The sequence below is a fragment of the Equus asinus genome, chromosome 28, assembly GCF_041296235.1.
Source record: "Equus asinus isolate D_3611 breed Donkey chromosome 28, EquAss-T2T_v2, whole genome shotgun sequence".
NCBI classification, from domain to species: domain Eukaryota; kingdom Metazoa; phylum Chordata; class Mammalia; order Perissodactyla; family Equidae; genus Equus; species Equus asinus.
Window position 1 is genome coordinate 24,348,931 of NC_091817.1, and position 23,464 is coordinate 24,372,394.

Genomic DNA, 23,464 nt, shown 5'->3' on the forward strand with positions numbered 1-23,464 from the left:
TTCTTTTATAAAAAACTAGAAACCTGTCTGTCCGTCCACACAGGAACTTAGGTCGTCACAGGACTCCTTCAAGGGGGCTCAGGCCTGGCCTGGGAGGAGGAAGCCCGGCGTTCTGCCCAGCCGCAGGAGACAGCTGCGCTCTCCTTTTGCTCAGGCCCCTCGCCCGCGGGAAGCAGTGTTCACCAAACTGCGGGTCCGGGGACTATGGAGGCCTTGGCCTGGACCCGAAGGCAGTAGTTTGACTAAGCACACAAACATCTCCGCCGAAATAGGCCGTGTTTTAGGGTCAGAAACCTGGTAAGACCTGCCTAGGATTTTGTTTTCTCTTGAGCCGCAAAAGAAAATGGGTTGATCTTCCTTAAAACTAAACTCTTTTCTTATGGCTTCATCCTCAAATGACTAATTTATTATTCAAACTCTGAGACACTTGACAGTAAAAAGGGATGCTATTGGTGTTTGCACCCAATGACAGGCATAAACCAGAACATGGGTACCTGACTCATCCCCATCCCTCTTGAAGGGTGTAGCTCATCCAAACTGTTTGAATCCAGTTACGTTTCAGTTGTTCTCAGTTTTTCAAAAAAGGACCAAGGGGAGTGTAGGAGTGCCTGTGGCTTGTTCTTCAGAGCACGCTGCTCTGTGGCAGTGGACACTCGGCTCAGGCGGACTCGGCCCTGCCACTCTGCACATCTCGCGTGGCCAGGGACTGGTCACACGATCTCTGAACTTCAGACTTCCAAGGTCGCCGACAGTACGGCAGTCTTAAGTTCAGCAGGGTGCCCTGACTTACCTACCGCCAGGATGCTAGTGTGTGCACCAGGACAGACGGCTGGTCGGCCTGCCTCAGGCCACCGGAGCGGCTGGGGGCGCCGAGCGCTCCAGAGCTGGAACCGCCCTCTACAGTGGGCTTTTGGGAACCTTTGTAGCGTCCTCCCCATGGCTGCCTGGAGTTGATTAGCATCTACAACTGTGATTCCCCAACATCTTTTCCAAATAAGTTCTTCCATCTTTATTTTTGTAAAAAAAAAACAAAAACAACAAAGTCACCACCAAGCACATGGCAAGTCACCGGGCGAGGTCTTGAGTCCCTCCCTCCCTCGTGTCCCGTGTGCCTCATCAACGGCCTCGGGGAGCAGTTGGCAGCTGTCCCAAAGGGAATGTTACAGCCGGGGCTGGGAAAGGGCGGAACGCCTGGACGGGTGAACATCACTGAGACGTCGCTTAGAACCCATTTGCTTTAAGTAACTGGTACATTTGAAATGCAGGAAAGGAAGACCATGCTGTTGGGAAGCATAACACTCTTTCTACAAGTGTCTCTACACAGACATGGCTTGGGTGGGTGTCGGGGCAGAACCGTGTTGTAAGGAATCAGAAGGGTTTCGTGAGCTTGCTCAGCTCTCCCAGAACAAAGACTGGGAGAAATACACGTTGCTTGTTAGGTGTATTCTGTGGTGGGTGAGGGGCGGCAGGTCTGGAGTCCTTGTTAGTGCATTTAGTGCTGGGGAGAAGGCTGGGCCCCAGCCTGGGCTCTAGAGTCCTCTAAAGACAAAGCGGAGACTGGGAGCCCCGTGTCCCCCGTCACCTGCTGAATGAGGGGGATGGGGAGGAGGGGTCTCAGCTGTCAGACTCTCTCCGGTCCGCATGCGTGCCGACTTGGGCCAAACCAGAGGAGGGATCCCAGTGCCTTAGGAGTGTCAGGCGAGCCCGAGTGACGAGCAGAGGAGCCAGTGTAGGCCCTTCCAGGCTGATCCACGCAGAGCTCAGGCCTCAGGCTTGCGGGCCACCCTGCATGGTGACCCAGCTGCAGCCTTCAGCCCCAAGGTGGGCCGTGGCACTGGCGTCTAGGCGTAGCCGCCAGCCATCTGACTGGTGGCCGCGTTGCTGCCCACTCCCCGCCAGGCCTGGAAGCTGAAGAAGGCGCTCGCTCCGTAGGCGATCATCACTAAACACGCAAAGAACTGAAAGAGGGGAGAAGACAGGGCTGAGTCCTCTGCAGCAGGGCCCTGAACGGGGACCGAGACACAGGCGCCAGCCGTGAGGCCTGAGTGACGGGCCCTAGTCAACCGGAACAGCAGCTCTGGCAGCCGCAGCATCCTGCTGAGCCGTCCACGCGTGAACAGCTGTGGGTAGCTGGCTGACGTTACATTCTTGTCGGGAAACCATTAAGCACACAGGCAAGGAATGTCCAATGATGACAAGGGCAAGTGGACAATGAGCCAAGAGCGACCCAGGCATGGGAGCACCGTCAGACACATACCAGGGATTTAGTTTTAAAAAGGCAACATTCAGAAGTCACCCAGGAATTTTCTGGGGTCAGTTCATAGGTGCCCTCCACTGGAACCCGGGCTGCACTTGGAAGCTCTGTGTCCCTAGCCCGGTGACCGAGTCCGCTGATTTCAAAGCCATGGTCTGCACCCTGCCCCAGCCTGGACTCATCCGAGGGTTACTCCACCTCTCTGAGCCTCAGTTTCCTTGTCTGTCAAAAGGGGCTGGTAGTCCCCGTCGTCCCCATTCGGGGAGTCAGAGGACCCTGTGAGGAACTGTCTGTGGGCCCTGGTGGAGTGAGGTCTGACAGGCATGGGGGGACTGCTGTGACGTCACTGGCGACTTGACCTGGAGCCCAAGTTGTAAATCCCCCAGAATGGTTTAAACCAAAAGGTTTTGCATGTGCCTTCTTCAAGGCGGGGTTGCTGGGCGGCTGGGGGTGGGGGGGTGCGTCTGGTAGTTTTTAACATTCTCCAAGGGGGTGTATGACCCTAACTCAGTGTGTCACAGCTGATTCACAGTCAAGTTCAACAGTTAGCCCCAAACTTCCAGTCACTACCACAAAGTATTTCCCAAGCATTCTGGTTCCTCAGGGTTTCCTGTGAACTATGGAAGACTGAGAGCTCGGCTCCCGAGATGCACTGAGGGTCAGGATGGTCACTGGGGAGGTGGCAGGTGCCTGGCCTCGGACCGGGGTGCAGCGGGAGTCCAGGGGCACAGCCCTTGGTTTGGCCCGTCACCCCTGTGACTGGTGCGGGCGCCCCAGGGCCCCTACTCACCGAGGCGGCTGCCCGCTGGTTGTACGGCCGGGTGCCCTTCAGGGAGGTCAGGTCGACCACAGCCGAGCAGGTGATGAAGGCCGTGATGTAGAGAACCGTGGCGCCCACGTTGAATATCATTAACTGGGGGTGAGGGAGGACACAGACTTACGACGGGAGCCTCTTCCTCCGAGTGGACCTCCCGGTTCCCACCGGCACACCCCTTTAGGAGCCAGAACCGCGGCTGGGGCTCCAGGATGGGGATGAAGACACTCAGCGTCTTTGCCACTGAAAGGGCCCGGAGAGGCAACAGTCCACACCGGGCCAGCCCGAGGCCATCTGAGCTGGGAGCATAAAGACACCAAAGGCTGAGGGGGAGGGAAACGATGGGAAGGCCTGAAGGGATCTGGTCCAGGCAGCGGCAGGCCCACGAGGCAAAACCTGCACTCGAAGGCAAGAGGCTGAACCAAGCCCACCTCCCAGTGCTCCAGCTAGAGAACTCTGGGCCACCCGGCCACCGTGGCTCAGGGCCAAGCCCAGCCCCCACTGTTGCCACGGCAGGCCTTGGCTCTGGGGCTGGCCCTGGGGGTGCCTTACAATCTCTGCCCCCAGGATGAGGAATTGTGTCTGCCTTTTGGCCACATCTTAGGCTCAAGGCTCCACATCAAACGCCAGGGGAAGGACCAGCAGGATCCCGAGCCAGACTGGCAGGAAAGGCCCTCAGCCGATGGCCAGGCCCGGGTCCCATTTCCCCAATGCTTGGCCCCTGAAGCCAGTTAACAGTCTTAGCACAGACTGCAAACTGGTGACCCTCAGGCATGTTTGGTTTGTCCCATAGATTTTTTTTTTTGAGGAAGATTAGCCCTGAGTCAACATCGGCGGTGCCCATCTTCCTCTACTTTATATGTGGGATGCCACCACAGCATGGCTTGCCAAGCAGGCCATAGGTCCGCCTGGGATCCAAACCAGTGAATCCCAGGCCGCCAAAGCAGAGCGGGTGAACTTAACCGCTGCGGCACTGGACCAGCCCCCAATAGTGTTTTGTGTTTTTTTTAACCAAGATTCTCAAGGTAGATTTCATGTGAAAACCTGCAAATTTCCCATAAAACTTTCAATCTTATATCAAGATCTGGCACCAAGGGGCCTGCATTCCTACGAACACCTGGTGGAGCTGAGCAGAGGCAGCCCTCTGGGGACAGATGGGTGCTGCTCTCTCGAGAACGCCTCCTGACCCACTGGGCCCTGTAGGGGCTCAGCCCCTGGCCCAATCCCCAGTGTGGCAATCCTAATCCAGCCTGCCCCGTCTGTTGAGGGTCCAGGAGTGTAGGAGCCGCCGCCCTGCCTTCACGGCCTGGGGAACGCGCCTCCTTTCAGCGCCAGCTGTGGCTGGAGCCCCGAATCTGTGCTAAGACACACAGTGTCCCCTCCATCTCCGGAGAGCTTTCTTTGAAGCTCCCGGGACAGGGGCAGGGCTGGACCCCGAGCCAGGAAGTCAGGCGGCCCCTCCTCGCCCCAAGATCCTGCCTGCAAGCCCGGCGCCCGCCGCAAAGGCTGCCTGGCTCCAGCCAGTGATGTCAAGATCTAACAAGCCGCCTCTGTCTCGAGGGTGACTCACGTTTCCTCAGCTTAAAAAGTCATTGAATTCCACACAATGCTGCCCAGTCCCAGGCTTGCTTGTCTTAAAAATCATGTGCCTCTCTCGCCTCCCAGCTCGCTGAAAGCCACAGGCCCAGCTGCAGGGGTTTTCCGGGTCACAGAATAAAACCCCAGCAGTTTTCTCTGCATCTGGCCAGGGTACGTCCTAAGGGTGCTCTCAGCCCCGGGCCGGAGGAGGCTGATCTGGGCCACCCTGGCCGCAGGGGCCTCACCCTGGAGGCAGCCAGATGGACAGCAGGGAGCCCAGCCTGCAGGTGCTGGGCTGGCCGGGTACCTCCCGACAGTTCAGCCCAGCCTCTGGGTCTGCAGACCCTGCAACACGGGTCCAAATTCTGAGAGCCCCCGAAAGGAAAAATATTTCCGAGATTCCAAATGGCCTCCAGCCTCTCCATTCAACAGCCCCCCACTTCTACTCCCTCCCCTGGAACAAGTGAGGCCGTGCCCTCCCTGGATCACGGGGCTCCATTAAGGCTCCCTCCCTGAGCCGGCTCTGCCAAGCCCCCGCCCCCGCTCACTTAGGGAAGGGCAGAGTGGGCCGCCACAGCTCCTCCCAGAGGCAGAGGGGTGAGCCTAGAGCCCCCCAGTGTCCCCACCCAGACTCACCACCAGCGGCCAGGGCACCATATGCAACTTCATGTGCAGCTGAAACAGGTAGAGGATGAAGACGACGATTGTCACCAGCCAGAGGAAGACAGCGACGAACATCACCCAGCCGTAGGCCGGGTACAGGTGGTACGGGGTGTCAGCAATCAGGGCCCACACCAGCAGCCCCAGCACCTGGAGGGGGCGAGACAGGGCCAGAGTCCCCCAGAGCCCCCCACTCCAGCTGGAGGCCACAGGCCAGAGGCCTCTGCCATGGCGCTCCCTCTGCAGGACACACTTCTCATGAGCCAAGAAATATTTATTTGGCTCCTACTGTATACCACTGTACACCAGGCTTGCCTGCTAACTCGTACTCCTCTTTCAGGTCTCAGCTGAAATGCTACATGCTCCCCCGCTCCTCCAGGCTGGGTTCCAGAACCCTCTTCTGTGGTCACACGGCTCCCCAGGCACCCACCACCCAGGACCATAATTCTGTCTCCTTCCCCAGACTCTGAGCTCCCCAGGGCAGGACGATGACGGCCTCGCTCAGAGCTGCGTCGCAGCACCCAGCACCCAGCACCCAGCACAGGACCCAGACCGCGCCAGGGGCTTAGTAGAAGCTGGTGAAAGATGAAGCCCCCAGCACACCCTGAGAGACGGACATAGTCACAGAGTCCCAGAGGTGGGAAAAAGAACCGTGTGTATCCTCCCCCCACCCCCGGGCCTCTGGGTGACCTCCACCTGGCCCCCACCAAGCCCTCTCTACCCACCTTCTCTGACTCTCCCACCTGCCCCTCTATACAGGTATTACCATCCCTGCCTTACAGGTGAAACCCAGGGAAGACCACCTTCTTCTTCCCTCAGGGAAGCCAAGGGACCTGTCACATGGTTCCCACGTGGCACAGTGGGCCCTGACATCCCTCAGTGTGTGTAGTGGCTAACAGCACGGACTCTGGAGCCGACCGCCTGGTTTTAAACCCCACTCCCCTGAGCAGCTGTGTGACCTTCGGCCAGTTTGCAACCTCTCTGTGCTTTGGTCACCTCATCTGTAAAATGAGTACAATGACCATACATACCACATAGGGTTACGTCGAGGACCCACGAGTTCACGTACGTAAATGAGTACACACAACAAGTATTGTTTTATTATTCCCAGCTGGATGCGCTGAGCCCACCCCAGCCCTCAGGGCCACAGGAAATTCTACGGGAACAGGTTGGCCTGGCCGACTGCCCTCATGGGGCCACTTGCAGGAACTCGGCAGGGTGGGGCCCAGCAGAGGGTCCGCTCTGAGGCGGGGCCCACAGAGCTCAGGGGAAGCCCACCAGCGCCACCTCCCATGCTTCCGGCATCTCCCCTAGCCTCTCCTCGCTGGCTGAGCCCCTGGGCTCCACAAGGGCAGGCTCTGGAATTCCTGGCCAGCTGGGTGTGACTCGGGTCTGACCAGCAAGGGGAAGGACAGTCTTTGGCCCACTATGCGGCTTTGGAGAAAGGCTCTTTTGCTGACGAAGGCGCACAGAGAGTGTGCCCCACATCCAGGCACGTGGCACCAAGGCTCACAGTGCCTTTGCCCCCAGCCCAAGGTCGAGCCAATCACCAGTCGGATCGCAGAGATGCAGCTCAGGAGCGAGACCCACCTCTGGCTGCTGGGTTTGGGGACAAAAAGTCCCCGTGGCCGCAAGCTCCTAGACCAGACACCAGAGAGCTTGCGCTGACCCCGGAGCACAGCCAGAGCCAGGTGCCTGCTGGGCACCCCCCACCCCAGGGCACCTCTGCCAAGAACCAACAGGGAAGTTTCTGTACCAATCCCCCAGCACTCGCGGGGTCAGGCCAGGAATGACCTGAGCTGAGCGGGTAGAGCCAGTCCCTCCAACAACGACTTCCCTTTCTCCTCTTCCTGCCGCTCCCGACAGGAGGCTGGGTGTGACGGCTTCTCTTCCCACAGCACCACTGGGATGGGGAGGCGGCGCCCTGGGTCGGGCGTCAAGCGCTGGGCTTCGATCCTGCCCGTGCTGAGGGGGCACACTGGGCGAGCACCTTCCCGCCTGTGCGGCTCATCTGGGCGATTCCAGTCCACCCGCCAGAACGCAGGCCCGGGGGAATCCTGCTTCCGTCACTGTCGTGTCTCCAGTGGCAACAGGGCTTAACATGGTGGCTGCCCAATGAACACGTGCTCCGGAGCTAACGGGCCTCGGTTTCCATGGAATAGGGGTGGGAGATGTGCCCTGCACAGTGCTGTGTACTACAGAGGAGGCAGGTGTGCATCGGGGAACCTCCCTCCACCCAGGGAAAGGTGTCAGCCCAGGACGTGGGGGGTACGGGGAGCCGAGGAAGGCCCCCCTTCTCTCCTGAGCTCAGCACGCCTCCTCCCTACCGGGCCGCGAGTCCCCAGGGATCCCGCGCTGCGCCCTGCCAGCCTCAGCTACCGCCTCTGTGCTCTCCTGCAACCACTGCAGTGAGGCTGGTGGCGGCCCGTGGGGCCCACTTGCGGGCGAGGACGGTGGGACAGGTGGCAGGGCCTTGGGGACAGTCACACAGGCTGGGGACAGAGCCCTTACCTTACCAGTGAGGACCTGGAGCCAGGGTGTCTCCGCACAGCCCCCACACACGTCTACCACCATCCTTAGGACAGACCCCTGCCTGACATGGACACGTGGGGGCCGAGCCCCCGCAGCTGGGTGCAGGAGAACAAGCAGCCCCCAAGCAGCAGCGGCAGCTCCCTCCCAGCAGGGAGGGGCACGTCAGGGACAATCCTCTTGTCATGTAAAGCAAGGTCCTGAAGGGCCTCCTCACCATCCTGCGGCCTGCTTCCAACTATCCGAAAGCAATTAGAAAACTCTGTGAACTGAAAATCAAGAGAAGACCAATTCGGGTTTACACTAACGGACGCCTGTCAATTATCAGTATCATTACTCACAGACTTGGTCACAGACACCACCTGACCCTCCGGCTCTCTCTGCCCCAGACCTCAGGCAAGCGCCCCCCTTTTCTGTCATTGATTCCCCCATCACCCTCTCATCAGTCATCACTATTTATTATCCCCACTTTCCAAACAGAAGCTCAGAGGGCAATGAGCGCGGGGTCACCAGTGGGTAAAGGGCAGGGCAGGACTTGAACCTGGACCTGTCCTTCTCTGGAACCTGGGAGCTGCTTAGCATGTGCACAGAACGAGGACACTTCGGCTGGCACCAAGGGCCAGGCCCAGCTGGCACCGGGCTCTCACGTGCCTGCCCTACCCTCCAGCCCAGCCCTGGTTTCCGGATGAGCAGGCGCAGCCTCTGGGCGATGGAGCTGCCGGATAAGCCGCAGGAATGTCCAGCGCTCCTCCTGGCTTTGCCGCCCTGGCCCCGAGCCCAGGGAGCTGGAGCAAGGAAGGCCCGTTCCTCCATGGGAACCAGCCCGACTGGTTTTTCCCCATCCCCTCCCTCCTAGCCCCAAGAATCTGAAGGGAGTGCCCCAGCCCAGGGCCCCAGGGAGACCCTACTCAGGACAGGGCACCCCACACTTGCTGGTCTGGGTGGCCCTGCAGGGGAGGCCGGGCCCAGGCTCATCTCCAGAAGCTGCAGGAGCCGCTGACCCCTCCCTCCTGCTGTGGACCCGGAAGACGGGGCCCGAGGACTTGTCTTACGGTCCCGTGTAGAACGGTGAACCGCACTGTCCAGAGGAAGGGGGACACTGAAGGGGAGGGCCCGCCTGCCACCTGCCTCCAGGGCTTGCCCAGGACAGTCGCCCCACAGCTCCAGCTCCCCCGCCCTGAGCACAGGCCTCGGCAGCTGCCCCTCTGGGCTCAGCCGTTCAGCAGCAGCTCCGAGCACGAGCACCGACGGCGGTGAGGGCCGAGCCCACGGAAGCCCTGGTCCCGGCACCCGCTCCCCCAGCCGAGACGGGGGTGAAGACGACGGGCAGTGGGGACACTTGCAGTGTTAGAAAGAGGCCAAGACAGATCTCCCTGGAAGGTGACAGTGATGAGAATTATTTTAGGCCGGTTAATTTTAAACTGCAGATGAGAGGCAGGCTCCAAGGACTGGAATTTGCTTGTCCTTTGAGAGACATTTGCATTTGTGAAAGAAGGGAGATGACCTTGTCTCTAGAAACTCTTAATGGGGAAGGCAAGAACTTAAGTTGGTTTCTGTCTGGCAATCTCATGCAACTGATTTAGGGTGGTGGCTTCTGACCTTTACTTAATCCGATTTGATTCTTATCTAAAAGGCATGGGATCACCCAATAGCCAGACCCCACCTGCACTGATACCATTTTAACTTTTTTTCATGTTCTTTCCTTTGTCTTGTAAAGAGATGGCTCACATACCTATGCCTTAAATTTAGCCTTACACTCCTCTCATGTTTGCAGCAGAAGCAGCAGCAGCAGCTCTGACTGCCCGTGGGTCCTGTCCCCATGCTATTCCACACTATTCTCTAAATAAAAGAGCACTACTACCAGATCTTGAGAGTCCAAGAAATCTTTCTTTCGACTCCTCGGCTCACCGACCCCGCATCAACAGGAGAGCAAGGACGGAGGAGGGCGGGAGGGGCGGAAGGGGAGCCGTGTGGGAATAGCAGAGCTCCGCCTTGACATCTGGGTCCGTCCCCTGCCGACAGTTCACCTGTCCCGTTTCTCTGTTGGTGTCCACACAGACATCTGTGTGTCTTACCCTTAAAGACACACATACACAGAACCAAACCCTCACTCCTTCTAAACTTTCTGAGGCCTCCTCAGGCAAGTGCTACAGATAAACAAAGAGAATTGTCTAGAAATCTCGAAGGTGCAGGACCTTTTTTTTCTGAAAACGTATAGATTTTGCATTAGGGATTTTCTCTTTAAATGAGGACTGTCAAGGACACATTCACGTATGCCCCAGGACCTTTGCACCTCCAGAAGAATTTCTAAACAACTGAATAACAGCTATTTTTGTTAAAATCACCTGTAGGACCAGAGAAGAAAGAGATGTGTCACAAAGACCATACAGAAAGGCATTCCTCAATAGTGGTGGGCCCTAATCCAGTGACTGGTGTTCTTATAAGAGGGAAATTGGACACAGAGAGACACAAAGGGAGAACGCTGTGTGAAGATGGAGGCAGAGATAGGAGTGATGTGTCTCCAAGCCAAGGAGAGCGGCCTGGAACAGATTCCCCTTCAGAGTCTCCAGGAGGAACCAACCCTGCTGGTCTTGGACTTCCAGCCTCCAGAACGCTGAGACAGTCAATTTCTGTGCTTTTAAGCACCCTCAGGTTGTGGTGTTTTGTTATGGCCCCTCTAGCAAACTAATACTCTCTCTCAACTCCTCTCGGAATCTGCAGATGGATGTCATGATCTGATTTAACTGTGTGATGTTGGCATCAGCTCTGATGGAAGCTTGGCCTCTTAACTCCCTGGGGTCAGCTCCTTGCCAACTTACTAGCTGTGTGACCTCAGGCAAGTTGCTGAACCTCTCTGTGCCCCAGTGCCCTCATCTTTAAAACATGCCTACCTCATAGGGTAGTTCTGAGATGTAAATGAAGTCATATATGTAAGGTACTCAGAGCAACACCTAACACAGGCTTCACCCTCAATGCAGGTTCTCCTGTCATCGTCACTCTGAAGTTAGAATGTGGGTTTTCCGGTCCACTCTCTGCCTGGCTTCCTCAGGTGGTAACAGCATGTGTGCTTCCCAGGGGCATGAGGCCTGGTGAGATAAAGAACGGGTCTACGCTGACGCACCAGGCCCTGCGCCTCAGATAAGGGCCCCACCCAGCTTTCAGATAAGGCAGCAGTCCAGCCCGCCCGGCCCTGGAGCTGCCTGGAGCTGCACTGCTCTGCTCACACAGCCTGGGCAGGACCTCCGCCCCCGCAGACCTGTCTTCCCCTTGGTCCAGCGGGAGCCCGGAGGTTGCACTCAGTGTCCTGAAGGCCCCCTCAGCCTGAGATCCGGCGCTCCCCGAGGCAGGCCTCCCCAGGGGCCAGAGGCAGAGCCCTGGCTCCCTTGCCCTGGGGGCCTCCCCCAACCTCTGAACGCCAGGCTACCTCCTCTCCTGGCTGAAGATGCTCACCCCAGTTCTCCTTTGGGTCCTCTACACTCCCTGGGCGGGGTCAGAGCCTTGTAGGAGTTTACTGAGTGACCTTGGGAGAGTCACCGACCTCTCTGGTCTGTTTCTCTATCTGACACGTGAGAGGGTGGGGCAGGGACACCCATCCAGGTCACCTTACAGGTGTGTGGTGCAGGTAAAGCGATGGGAAGGAGAAGTTAGCAGCTATAGCTGTGGTGAGCGGCTCTGAGGGTGGACAGACAGGTGTGGGCGGGGGGGGGGGGAGCAAACCCCAGAGCCAGGGAGCCGCGGGACGGGCAGCTCCTTGGAGCCTGGGGGACACACCGGGGTCTCAACCTCAGGAGCTGCCAAGGCAGGCAGGTCACAGGAATGACGGAGGTGGGCCGGGGGTCTCCGTGGAGCTGGCGTCTGGGGAAATGCAGGCCTGGGGTGGCCAGAACTTGCAATTTCTCAAGAGACACTAAAAGTCTAAGTTTCTATGTGAAATCTTCAGCTTTTTCAACGCTGGGAAGGAAACCAAATGTTTTCGAAGCAAGGCGAGGGCAGAGCCCCCAGGAGCCCCTTCTCCCCACTGCACCATCCAGGAAACTGAGGCCGGGGGGATGACACGAACCCTTCCCAGGGTTGCCCCTCGCAGGGACACATCTGGGCAGCTGAGGACACTCAGAACTTGGCCTGGCCAGGCCCAGCCTCCACCCCGCCCTGGCCCTTCTCCCTACACTGAAAGGGACTTTATGGGGACAAAAAGCCACCCATTGTGTCACAGGAGACAAAGGCACAACGGACAGAGGCTCCGGGCGCCTGCCTGGCCACAACAACCCCACACACCCGCCCTCCCCGTGCAGGGCCGGGCTGGGGGAGGCTCCTTGGAATCCCCGCGCTGCACACGCGGAGCGTTCAAGAATCCTGGGGCCGCCACACCCCATTCAGCAGGAGGCGTGAGAGCAGATTCAGAGCCCAGCGGGGCGAACTGACCTGGTCTGGGTGGCATTTAACCCCTTGAGCCTCCCTTTTGTTATCTGAAAAGCAGGCCTGTGGGCTCCCAAATCGAGTCACCTGCTCACTGAATAAACCTCCTGGGGGCCGCTCGGTGCCAGGCAGGCAGGGAGGCAGCGGCCAGGCTCCGTGCACAGGTGCACGCACCCGCACAGGGTCCCGCCTGGGCTGTTGCAGGCAGGTGGGTGACGATGGGGACACGGGCTCAGGGCCTGGGTCCCCTCCAGGGCTTTCCAAATGTGGCCTTGATCACATTACTCGTTAATCCCGAGTTCTGAGTCTCAGAACTGTGATTTTTAAATCCCGGAGAAGGAAAGATTTCTGCACACCTGCCCCCATGGCCCAGCCCCCCCCCCCCCCCAGAGCCCCCAACAGGCCCTCCACCCCTGTGTGCACCCGACATGTCAAGGAGCCCACTGCCGCCACTGTGCCTCTGTGGTCTCCCTCAGGGTTTAGAAATATCTTCCTAGCATGAAGCTCACACCGCTCCTGCCTCCCCTCACCCCTGCTCCCACTCCGCACTCTGGGGCCAGACACCAAGCAGATCCCTGGACAGAGGGCCCCCAGCTACGCGAACGTGGGCGGAGGCCCCTTCAGTCACATCCCCAGCTTCTTCCTGGGCTCCCAGAGCAAGCAGCAGTGCTCCTCGGTGAGGTTCCAGACGTTTAGGCCCTGCCTGCCTGCCTGCCCACTGTCCCCCAGCGCCTCCCTTGGGGGTCTCCTGGCCCACCCCAGAAAGCCCACCCGTGCCTTCCCGACCTAAGACCCTTACAGCCACACACAACTTTCCCAAGAAGGCTCCAGGTCAAGTCCAACGGCAGCCCCCTCACTTGCCCACCAGGCCCCCCTCACTAGCCCCACTGGGCCCCACCTCACCCCACAGGGCCCCCCTCGCTAGCCCCACCGGCCTCCTCCTCACCCTACCGGGCCCCCCGTGCTCACCCGGCCAGGCCCCCGGCAGGGCTTCACTCCAGCAGAGCCCAACTCTCTCTCCAGTAAAGCACTGGGCCCATTTCACAGATGAGACCAAGCTCTTGGAAGATCTGGACCTGGCCCAAGGTCATGTGTCGTGAGGGGTGGTGCCCGGACAGGTCTGTGGTCCAGGAGATGGAGATGCCCAGAGGAGGTGGGGACACTCCCCTGGAGACTAATTAGTTTGGAGGGCGCACCACTGCCCTGGAGGCCAGAGCCAAGAAGCGGCAGGGGCAGACCTGCAGCCCCGGGCAGAGGAGATGACAGAAGCCTCGGCTCCCAGCACCCAGGGGAGCCAGCACCTCAGGCAGGACCCCTCCTGTCACCGGCCCACCAGAGAGAGCGGCTGCTGGGAGCGCATGGAACGTCGTCAGCCCCGTGCGGCCTGGCCTCTCCACCTGTCGGGCCGCAGTGGGAGGGAACAGCCTGGGGGGTCCTCCTTCTTCCCTGGACCTCTCTCCTCAGACACTGGCTCCAGTCCCGACTCTGGCACCAACGTTCTGGGTGACCTTGAGCAAGCCCTGCCCCATCTTAACTTCAAGGATGGGGGGGGTGACCCCATCTGGCTAACCTCATACAGGGTGGCAGATCATCTGGTGTCTGACCCCCGCAAACTCCAATTGAAGGTGGAATGTTCCAGAACAGGCCCAAGACTGTTCCCCAGCAGCTCGTCCACTGGGTCCTGCCTGACCTTCGGCCCTTGCCTTCCTGCCCTCACCTCTCTGTGGGACTCCGGGCTGCCACCCTGGCCTCTCCCCCTTGGGCAAACAGGACGAGCCAACCCAGCCCAACAGCAGAGGGCCATTAATATCCAGGGCTGGGCTCACAGTGCTGCCAGACAAATCTGCTCTGCCCCTACAAGCAGGTCCAAGTTACCACGGGGACTGGGGCGGGACCCCTGCCGCTCTCTCAGACCATCTCCACAAGCGGGACCACAGGGCCTGGTCCTCACCGAGTCCCATCACAAACAACTCACCAGCTGACAAGGAGAGACCAGCGCCTGGCCCTGCCACTCACACAGAAACAGCAACCATCCACCACCGTGCACGGCTTCTCGGCCCTTACCTGTCGGCCCCTGCCAGCCCCTGCCGAGGGACACGTCCTCTTCCCACTTACAGATGGCTAAGAAAACCACCCGAGGCCACCCAACCAGAAACACTGAATTCAAGGCTATTGCTTGCTGCTGGGTGATCCTGGGAAAGTGCCTTCCCCTCTCTGGGCCTGAGGGGCCTTCTAGTGCCATACCCACAAACGACCTGTGCTATCTTCTTACTCAATATTTTCATTTATTTGAAAGATTTCCTGATAGGTTATTTATTTTTGAAATACACAATATATATGACATGCTAAGTAACAAAATGGTGTTTTGAGCGTGTCTCCCTCCTCCCCGGTACTCAGTCTCTTCCCCAGGGGCAACACGGGTTTCTTACATGTTGCTCCAGAGACTGTCTGCACACACACACACTTCACACAGGTGCGTCTGTATATGGCCCGTGTGTATTTCTCCCATACAAATGACATGTATGTGTGACGTGTATTCTCTACACACCGTTTTACACTCTTCTTTTTTTCACTTAACCCTACAGCCTGGAGATTCTCCAGCATTACACATGGAGCTGCCTTATTGCTTTCTTGGATGGTAAGACACTACCTTTTTCCTAACTGCATAGTATGCCGTCACACAAATGTTTCACTGTTTATTCCACCAGTCCTCACTGATGAATATCTATATATCACACAGATAAGTTAACAACTTTATTTTTTTATAGGTTTTTTGGGGTTTTTTTTTTCCTGAGGAAGATTCGCCCTGAGCTACCATCCACTGCCAGTCTTCCCCATTTTTTTTGCACGTGGGTCACCACCACAACATGGCTGACAAGTGGTGCAGGTCCGCACCCAGGATCCAAACCCATGATCCCATGGTGCCAAAGCAGAGCACGTGAAACTTTAACCGCCAGGCCGCAGGGCCGTCCCCTAAGTTAATAATTTTAAAAGCAAACTTTTAAATCACTAAAAAGTGGAAAACCTGCATTATCTAACACAACAGAAGCTAACTATAAAATTAAGAATGACAAAAATATAACAATGTTAATGCATCCTAGTTGTCTCCCAGGGTCCAGAGCTCCTGATTAAAAATAAAGGAAAGATGCGAGTGCCGCCAGCACCAGACTGTGCTGTCTCCCCTGGTGGTCACTCAGGAGCGTGACAGACCGTCGATGACACCACTCTTTCCTCTTTCCGAGCTCCGCATCGGAGAATGTTTTTATCACCTCGGAACAGGAAGGTCCTAACTCTGATTTAATTCCAAGAAGCCTCAAAGAAAAACCGAAAAAGAAAGACAACAAGAAATTCAGCAACATAAAAACAAAAGTCTGTGCGGTCAAAAAAACCACCGTGAGCAAAGCCAAAAACAGAACTAGGAAAAAAATATTTGCAAATCATCTAGAGCTCCTAGCAATCAATAAGACAAAGACCAACGACTCAAATACAAACAGACAAGGAGATACAAATGGCTCAAACATATTTCTAAAAGGTCAACTGCGCTCAGAAGAGAAATGCAAAACACTACGACTGTGACCTGCCATTGTCGCCTGTCCAACCAGGGCACACACACGTGTGAAAGCTCACCAGGCTGGGAGGCCACGGGGAACAGGCACTCTGCCAGGAGGCTCTCTGGGGACGGGGGTGTCCCCTGCGGAGGGCATCTGGCAATCTCTATCAAAATCACCAACCCCCGCCCACTTCTGGAAATGAGCTGCGCAGAAGTGCCCAGTGGCTTGTGCAAGGTCGTTCACCACAATAATGTGCACAGCGGCAAGAGTGGAAACCCCAAGCGTCTGTCCACAGAGGGCTGGGCCACACACACGGCCCCCAGCGGCGCGAGGGAGCGGACCGGAGCCTTAGAGAGAGGTGATGGCGCTCCACAGGCTGCGACAGAAGGACGTGGACAGACTACATCCCTGAGTAAAATGGGGAGAGGCGGGGATCTAGCCACATTTGCGTCTGTCTCCTTAAAGAAAGTCAAAATGGTGCACGGGAACCTGAGACGCGTGGGCGCGGGGGTCCACTCTAACCACGGGGACAGAGATTTCTCACTGTGCTCTTTCCCACTCTATCTTATTCTTGAGCGTTGCATAGACATCACCTGTTAAAGAAATTAAGGAAATATGAAATTAAGGAAAGATGGGAGCAGCGCCGTGCGCGCGCATACGGGACACCCCCGGGTGCACTGCCCTGGAGAAAGCAGGGCGGGGCACGCGCACGAGCTGCACCCGCGTCTTCGGAAGTGGGGATGCGGGTTATGGGCAGACTGCGCAGTGACTCACCTGGATGCTGGGCGAGGCCGGCGGGGCGCCCGGCAGGGATGAGAGAGCCTGTATTCTCATTAACAACCCTGTGTACTGTTTGAATGTTTTGCTGTGCATCTATATAATTTTTTTAAAGAATAAAACAATTTTTTTAAATGGGCCCATCAACAGAGAAATGGCCAGATGAGGCGGAGCTACAGTGATACCCTGGGACAGTTACAGAGGAGAGACACGGCTCGGTGCCACCACAAGACGGCAGGTGCACTGGGTGTGTGAAAAGCAACTTGCCAGGCCAAGGATGCAGAATAAAGCTATCAGCATCTTTCAAACTGCACAGGAAAAGAACTGGAAACCCGCAAAACAGTGGTGCCCTAAGAGGGACAGGTGAGCCAGCCTTATCTGTAACAGGTTTTCATTTTTTAAGGAGAATGTGTTCGCCTATTTATTACGTAACTAAAAATTAATTCCACACCCTCCCCGTCATAACCAGCGGCGGGCGTGGGCGGAGCCAACAACGTGAGACACTGGTCTGCTTGGTGCTGGTATGGGGCGGGAGGAAGACGGTGCGCATGCGGCCTGGATCGCCGCACTAGGCAGCCAGACCCGCAAACCTCAGTGCTTAGGAAAACCCCGGGAGACCCCGACACTGCACTCCCAACGCCACCAACCTCTGCTCACACCCCTCGGACCCCAACCACCGCATCTAGGCAGGCTCTTCCTGGAGGTCAGTTGACTTTCAAGCCCTGCCCTGCCCCCCACCCGGAGGAGCTGACCTGGGGCTGAAGACAGAGCCAGGATCACCATGAGGAAGAACTTTTTTTTTTTTTTTTTGGTGAGGAAGATTGGCCCTGAGCTAACATCTGTTGCCAATCCTCTTCTTTTTGCTTGAGGAAGATGACTGCTGAGCTAACACATGTGCCAATCTTCCTCTATTTTATGTGGGATGCCCCCTCATCATGGCTTGACTAGTGGTGCTAGGTCCGTGCCCAGGATCTGAACCCCAGGCTGCTGAAGCAGAGTGCCCAAACTTAACCACTACACCACAGGGCCAGCCCCAAGGAAGAATTTTTAACACTCCCAAATGCACAAGGACGGAGCAGGCAGCCCGGAGAGGGACTGAGCTCCCTGTCCCTGGAGGCAGGCAAGCTCATGTTGAGCACGGATCAAGGGCCCTCCAGGAGCGAGCCTAAGAGCCCTCAGAGTCTATGGCCCTGAGACTCCCAGACACCCTCCTCCCAACAGTCTGTGTGACGCCCGGTGCAGCATATCTGCCCCCATCCTCACAGTCCCATCATCACCACGGCACGGACAAGGAAGCCGGCTCAGAGAAGTCAAGGAACCCACTCAAGATCACACAGCCAGGGAGGGGCAGAGCCAGGACTTGAACCCAAGGCTCTGCTTCCAGGCCATTGGCTCACGGTGATCTAGCGGCAGGTGGCGCTTCTGATCTGCTTATTCACCTGCAAACCGGGAATTGTGTGTTCCCCCCCCCCAATCCCAGGAGGACAAGAAGGAGGTGCCAAACACAAACGGCCCACTGCCACGGGCATCCGTGTGGCTTCCACATCCGGGGCCCCAAGACGCCTTCTTGGGTTTTTGTTTTTTTGTTTTTGCTGAGGAAGATTCACCCTGAGCTAACATCCACTGCCAATCTTCCTCCACAGCACGGCCACTGACAGACGAGTGGTGTAGGTCTCTGCCCGGGAACCAAAGCTGGAAAGCTGAAGCGGAGAGTGCTGAACTTAACCACGAGGCCACCGGGGCTGGCCCCAAGGACGCCTTCTGACAGCTGGGCCCTTGCACAAGCTAGGGTCTGTTCTGAACCTCCGTACTGCCCCTTCTCAAACAACTAAGCCCTTCAGAGCCGCGTCTGTCAGGAAGCCTGCTCTAGCGTCTCTGGCCCCTGATGAGTCTCCCTTCCTGAAATCCTTCTCCTTCGCCTCCAAAGCACCCTAGGGCTCCTACTCCCCACCAAAAACCCAAAACCAAACCAAAACAGGAAGCATGGCCAGAGCCAGGCTTTGGATTCCCAGATCTGTGTGCAAATCCCAGCTCTGCCACTCTACCCTGTGTGACCTTGGACAAGTTCCTTGCCCTCTCTCAGCCTGTTGCCTCTTCAGTAAACCCAGGTAAGATTATCTTTCTCCCCAGAACTTGGGAGGATTAAAAAAATAAGAAACATATGGGCACTTGAGAGCATTCACTTTATAGATATTCTATAAAGGCTTTGGGATCCACTATAAGCATGCGCTAACCACACCTTCCACAACATTCCTCCACTCCCTAGCCACACAAAGATCTGCAGCATCAAAATTCCAGGTTTTTATAAACAAAGAGTTGTTTCTAGATCAAACTTGCCTGCCTCTTTTTTTAGAAGCTATTCACATAAATTCATCATGTTTCCCTTTTTGCCTCAGCTGCTAGGAAGCTCAACAAAGAATCAACAGCCTTAAACTTGCTACAAATTCCTGGTACAATGGTCTCTTTTTTGCTCTCTTTAAGTCAATCCTGCACCGACCCCCTACATACACCACCAACTTTTAAAAACATACTACTTTAATTATTCTGTCTTATGTGGCTTAATATCATATCCCACCTAATGTTCTTTAAGGAACTAGATGGGGTGGGGGAGTGATAAATCACTGACCACTGAGGTTGGTTCTTCAGGACACATTTAATACTAGACAAAGAGCAGATCCCCTTCTCAAGGAGCTGGGCCTTTCTCCCCCCACCCCCACATCTGGGCTGCTTCACCAAATCCTGGGAAACAGAGGGGTCTGATGGAGAATTAGCTTTCATCTTCCCATTTACTGCCTCCTCCATGCAGCCTTCCCAGATCCCTCCATAGGAAACGCCTCTTCTGGGCACTTCCGTCACAGACAAGAACTTCTGGAGAGCAGGGCTGGGCCTGGGGCCTCCATCACTACCTCCATGGCACCAGACCATGTGCCCTGCGGGAGCTGAGCTGAGTGTGTTAATTAAGAGCTCGGGCCAGAAAAGTCAGACTACTCAGGGCTTGGATCCCCTGGGGAGGGGGGCTGTGAGATCTTGGACAAAGAACGGACCTCGGAGCCTCAGTTTCCTCACCTGTAAAATGGGGACGAATAGGAGGCTATAAAGGCCTTGGTCAAGGGCCCGGAGCCGCGTGGGTACCTGGCTGGCGGGACTTCTTACGGTTTCCCAGCAGGTGGTGGGGCCGCCTGGGAACCCCCGTCTCAGACCCAGTTGGAACTGTCCGTTGCCAGAGAAACAGCGGGAGAAGCAGCTTCCCCGCCAGCAGACTGGGGAAGGCGCTAAAAGGGGCAGGTCTTCAGGACTCTGGTGGGAGACCCTCAGCGCCCCCCACCGCAGCCCCCCAAAGCTCCGCAGGGAGGACGAAGGCAGGCCACCCCCTCACACCCAGCCCGGGAGTCTGGAGACCTAAGTGCGCCAGCACAGGACTCCTGGTGAGTCCCGCGTCCTAGCTGGACCTCAGAGTCTCCGTGTGCGCGGTGGGACCCAGATGCTCAGGACTGAGCTGCTAAGCCCACGGGCCCCCCAGCCAGAGACACAGCCTCCTCCAGGGGAAGCGGGGGCCAGCCCGGCAGGCCCTTCCTCTCGCTCGAATTCCCACTGTCCGAATGCAGAAGGAGCCGGGGCTGCGTCCGGTCCACCCCGCCCTCAGCATCCTCCCGCGTCCGGCCGGGCGGAGGGCCCCGAACCCTCCCCAGGCTGCCGACAGAACAAGGACACCGGCCTCGCCCAGGTACCCAGGCCCCCGGCGTCCGGCCACCCCAGAAACAAGAGCCTGTGCTCCAGCTCCGCCGGCCTGTTGGCTGCTCCCCGCACCTTCCCTGCACTGTCCCGGGCACCCGTCCTCCCGGAGCCTCCTGGACCCGGAGGCAGCTCGCTCTGCTCGCCCTTTCACCCCCTGGGGCCGGCCCCTTGCCACCCCCACAGGCTCGCGCGGGAGCCCAGCCCCCAGCGGCCGGCAGGGCAACTCTAGATGGTCTCGGGCGGGCCTCGCGCCCCCGCCCCGCCCCCCCGCCAGCGAACCTCCAAAACAACTCTGGGAGTTGAAAATGTGGATTTCTGGGCTGCACTTCCTCAGATTCAAATTCCAATTCCACATTTTTTTCCGGGGGTGGGGACCAAGAACCTACATTTTAAACAAACCTCTCCAAGAGAGTCTGAGGCTGGGGTGGGGTGGGGTGGGGGGCCCGCAGGAAGAGAGTTGAGCAATTCAGCGAGAGAGCGAGCACCGGCCGAGGAGGAGGCGGGCGCCCACCCAGGGGAGGGGGAGGTCGGGTCTCAGACCACCCTGCCTTCCCGCGGGAGGCTGGCAGCCTCGCCAGCACCCTGGGGCAGGGGGACCGCGAGAGATGCCCTAAAGGAAAAGGGATCCCGACCCACGTCCAATTCTGCCCTTGTATCTGAAGCCACGCAGCTTCTTGTCTCGCACTATGGGAAGAAGGTTAACACCCCAGACCTGAAACCGGTGTGGGGAGAGCCGTGTCCCCATCGGTCCGCCTCAGCTGGGGCCTGCGGAGGGTCTGGGAACGTACGAGTCTTGCCTCCGGCTCCCCGCAGATCCCTCCCCCAGCGCCGGGTGCCGCATCTCGGCCCCGCGGGGCCGGCCAAACCGGCTGGAACCCGGCGGGTCACCCAGTGGAAGCCAGAAGGGCCCGGCCCCGGGGTGTGTGTTGGAACCGACGCGCCCTCTCGACTAGACGGACAGGGTTCTCGGGTGCAGCCACGCGGAGCCGCTGGGAGCCGGGGGCTTTGTCCCCTGGAGGGCTGGGGACAAAGTCCTGGCAAAGAGAGAGAGACCGACAGAGACGGAGAGAGAGTCGCGCGCAGTGATTGTGGCTGCTGGTGACCACCTGGCGGGGATGAGGGGGCGCTGGAGAGGGGGCGCCCCGAATGTGAGAGCACCGGGCGTGTGCTCGCAGGGGCGGCAACTGGGCCGTCTCGAGGAGAAAGGGTTCCCGGGTGATCTGGGTGGGGGGCGTCCGTGCCGGAGGCGCCCCGGGGTGGCCGCGGCGCGTCGGGCGCGTGAGAGCCGGGGTTGGGGGTCTTTGGGGAGCGAAGGAGGAGCACAGCCCCGGAGTCTCTGATCCCACCTGCCTGGCCGGGACCCCCCACCCGCCCCGCGGCCCCGCGCGCCCTCACCAGCTGCAGCAGCATGAGCGCCCCGAGGCTGGAGCGCACGAAGCCCAGGTCGGGGCGCAGCGCCGAGACCGAGGCGCCGGCGCCCTGCGCGGGGCTGCTGGTCCTGGTGCTCACTTTCGCCGGGAACTCGGCCATGGCGGCTCCGCTCGCCTCCCGAGGCCGCTCCGGCCGCCGCCGCCCCTCCCGCCGTGGGTGCCGGCTCCGGCGCCGCTCCTCCCGCGGGCTCCGGCTCCCGCTGCGGCTCGGGCGCTGCGCGCGGCGGCGGGGGGAGCCCGGGTGCGCCAGGTGCGGCCGGAACCCCGGGCCCGCCCTCGCCGCCGCCCCGCCCCTTTAACCCTCCGCTCGCCGCCCGCCGCGCCAGCCTCCATCCCTTCGAAGGCGCGTCCGCTTTCCAGACGGGGAAACTGAGGCGCGGCCAGGGAGATGGCTCCGCGGGAAGCCGCCTAGATAGCCGCGCCGTTCTCCTCCTGGGAAAGCCGCCTGCTGGGACTTCCCCCACACCCGCGGAGCGGGTTGCTTCCCAGCCTCGGGATAAACTGCTGGCCCTCGCACCGTGGACCGCTACCGGCTCTCGCCTGGATGCCTCTAGGGTGCTGGGTGCCCTTGGGCCGGCCCTGCGCCTCTGTGAGGTCTCTCCTCCAAGCAGGATCAGCATCTCTGTGCAGCGACTCCTAAGGAGTCGGGGCCGACGGAGCGCCCAGGAGGGGAGGGCCTGGGTTAACTGGGTGCCGGGACTCAGTTGATGTGGTTTTCACTTGAACACTCTGAGCATTAACTCCGAAGATCGCTGAGCCTATCTGCCTGGTCTGTAACACCGGGATATCAAAGGACCCCGCCTCACAGAGCGCTATGCAGAACAAAAGAGGGTCGCTGTGTCGTTGCTCCATCTGCACCCTGAAGGTCACGGGCACATCACATGCAGCACCCCTCAGGCCAGAGAGTCTTGCACAGATAATGCATTTTACTCATCAACTAGTGTTTACTGAGCACGTACTATGTCAGACCGGGTCGCAGGCCCTGGGGACACAGCAGGGAACAAGCCAGACAAGGCCTTCTGGGATCCCACTTTCTACTGGGGGTGACAAGTCATAAACTGGGGAGAAAACAATAACTTCAGATAGTGAACAATGCTGTGACAAAAGTAAAACAGGTGGATGTGACCGAGATGCCCAGGAGGCAATTTTTAGATTGACATGTCAAAGAAGAGCTCTCAGAGAAGGGGACACTCATGCCGAGACCTGAACGGGAAGTGGGGGCCTGCCCTGGGAAGACCCCGGGGGAGGAACTCAGGCGGTGCAAAGGCCAGGAGGCTGGACCGGGCTCGACAGTTTGAAGAGCAGAAAAGACGAGTGATGGGGCCGGGGCAGAGGATGTGAGGTGACATCGGACACATGGGCAGGGGCCAGGTGGCGGAGGGCTATTTCGATGAGTGCATTAGTTTCCTGTGGCTGCTGTAAGGAACCACCATGAACTTGCTGGCTTAAAGGAGCAGAAATTTATTCCCTCGCTGTTCTGGAGGCCAGAAGGCTGAATCGGCTTCACTGAGCCAAAAGCAAGGTGTGGGTGGGCAGGACCGCTGTCCCTCTGAAGGCTCTGGAAGAGAATCCGTTCCTTGCTCCCCCAGCTCCTGGAGGGGGCGGCTGGCATTCCTTGACCTGTGAGCTCCTTGCCCCAGTCTCTGCCTGCTCCTCTTCTGTCTGCATCGAATCTGTCTCTTGTAAAGACCCCTGTGGGTGGATTAAAGCTCCCCCCAGT

The 23,464-nt window shown here is 58.3% G+C and overlaps 1 protein-coding gene and 1 long non-coding RNA gene across 3 annotated transcripts; one reads left to right on the plus strand and one right to left on the minus strand.

Moving 5' to 3' along the window:
* Window positions 1–1,020: 1,020 nt before the first annotated feature.
* Window positions 1,021–21,974, minus strand: PLLP (plasmolipin). 2 transcript variants are annotated; one of them, XM_014827306.3, is made up of 4 exons: window positions 21,710–21,974; window positions 5,283–5,456; window positions 3,045–3,167; window positions 1,021–1,958 (listed from the first exon to the last, which is right to left on the minus strand). In XM_014827306.3, exons 1-4 carry the CDS (start codon window positions 21,842–21,844, stop codon window positions 1,842–1,844), a joined length of 549 nt encoding a protein of 182 aa, XP_014682792.1. In that variant the 5' UTR covers window positions 21,845–21,974; the 3' UTR covers window positions 1,021–1,841. The 2 variants fall into 2 exon arrangements, with proteins under 2 accessions (XP_014682792.1, XP_014682793.1); XM_014827307.3 differs by lacking the exon at window positions 21,710–21,974 and adding an exon at window positions 21,027–21,335.
* LOC139042329 (uncharacterized) lies at window positions 16,040–18,687 on the plus strand. The gene is made up of 3 exons (XR_011498945.1): window positions 16,040–16,214; window positions 16,730–16,942; window positions 18,223–18,687. It is a non-coding gene; the product is annotated as an uncharacterized lncRNA (long non-coding RNA).
* Window positions 21,975–23,464: the final 1,490 nt, after the last annotated feature.

Coding starts and splice junctions, on each gene's coding strand:
- PLLP (XM_014827306.3), bottom strand. CDS start 21,844: ATGGCCGAGTTCCCGGCGAAAGTGAGCACCAGGACCAGCAGCCCCGCG. Junction 5,457..21,709: donor CGCTCATGCTGCTGCAGCTG/GTGAGGGCGCGC, acceptor CGCCCCCTCCAG/GTGCTGGGGCTGCTGGTGTG. Junction 1,959..3,044: donor ACCAGCGGGCAGCCGCCTCG/GTGAGTAGGGGC, acceptor CCCCTCTTTCAG/TTCTTTGCGTGTTTAGTGAT.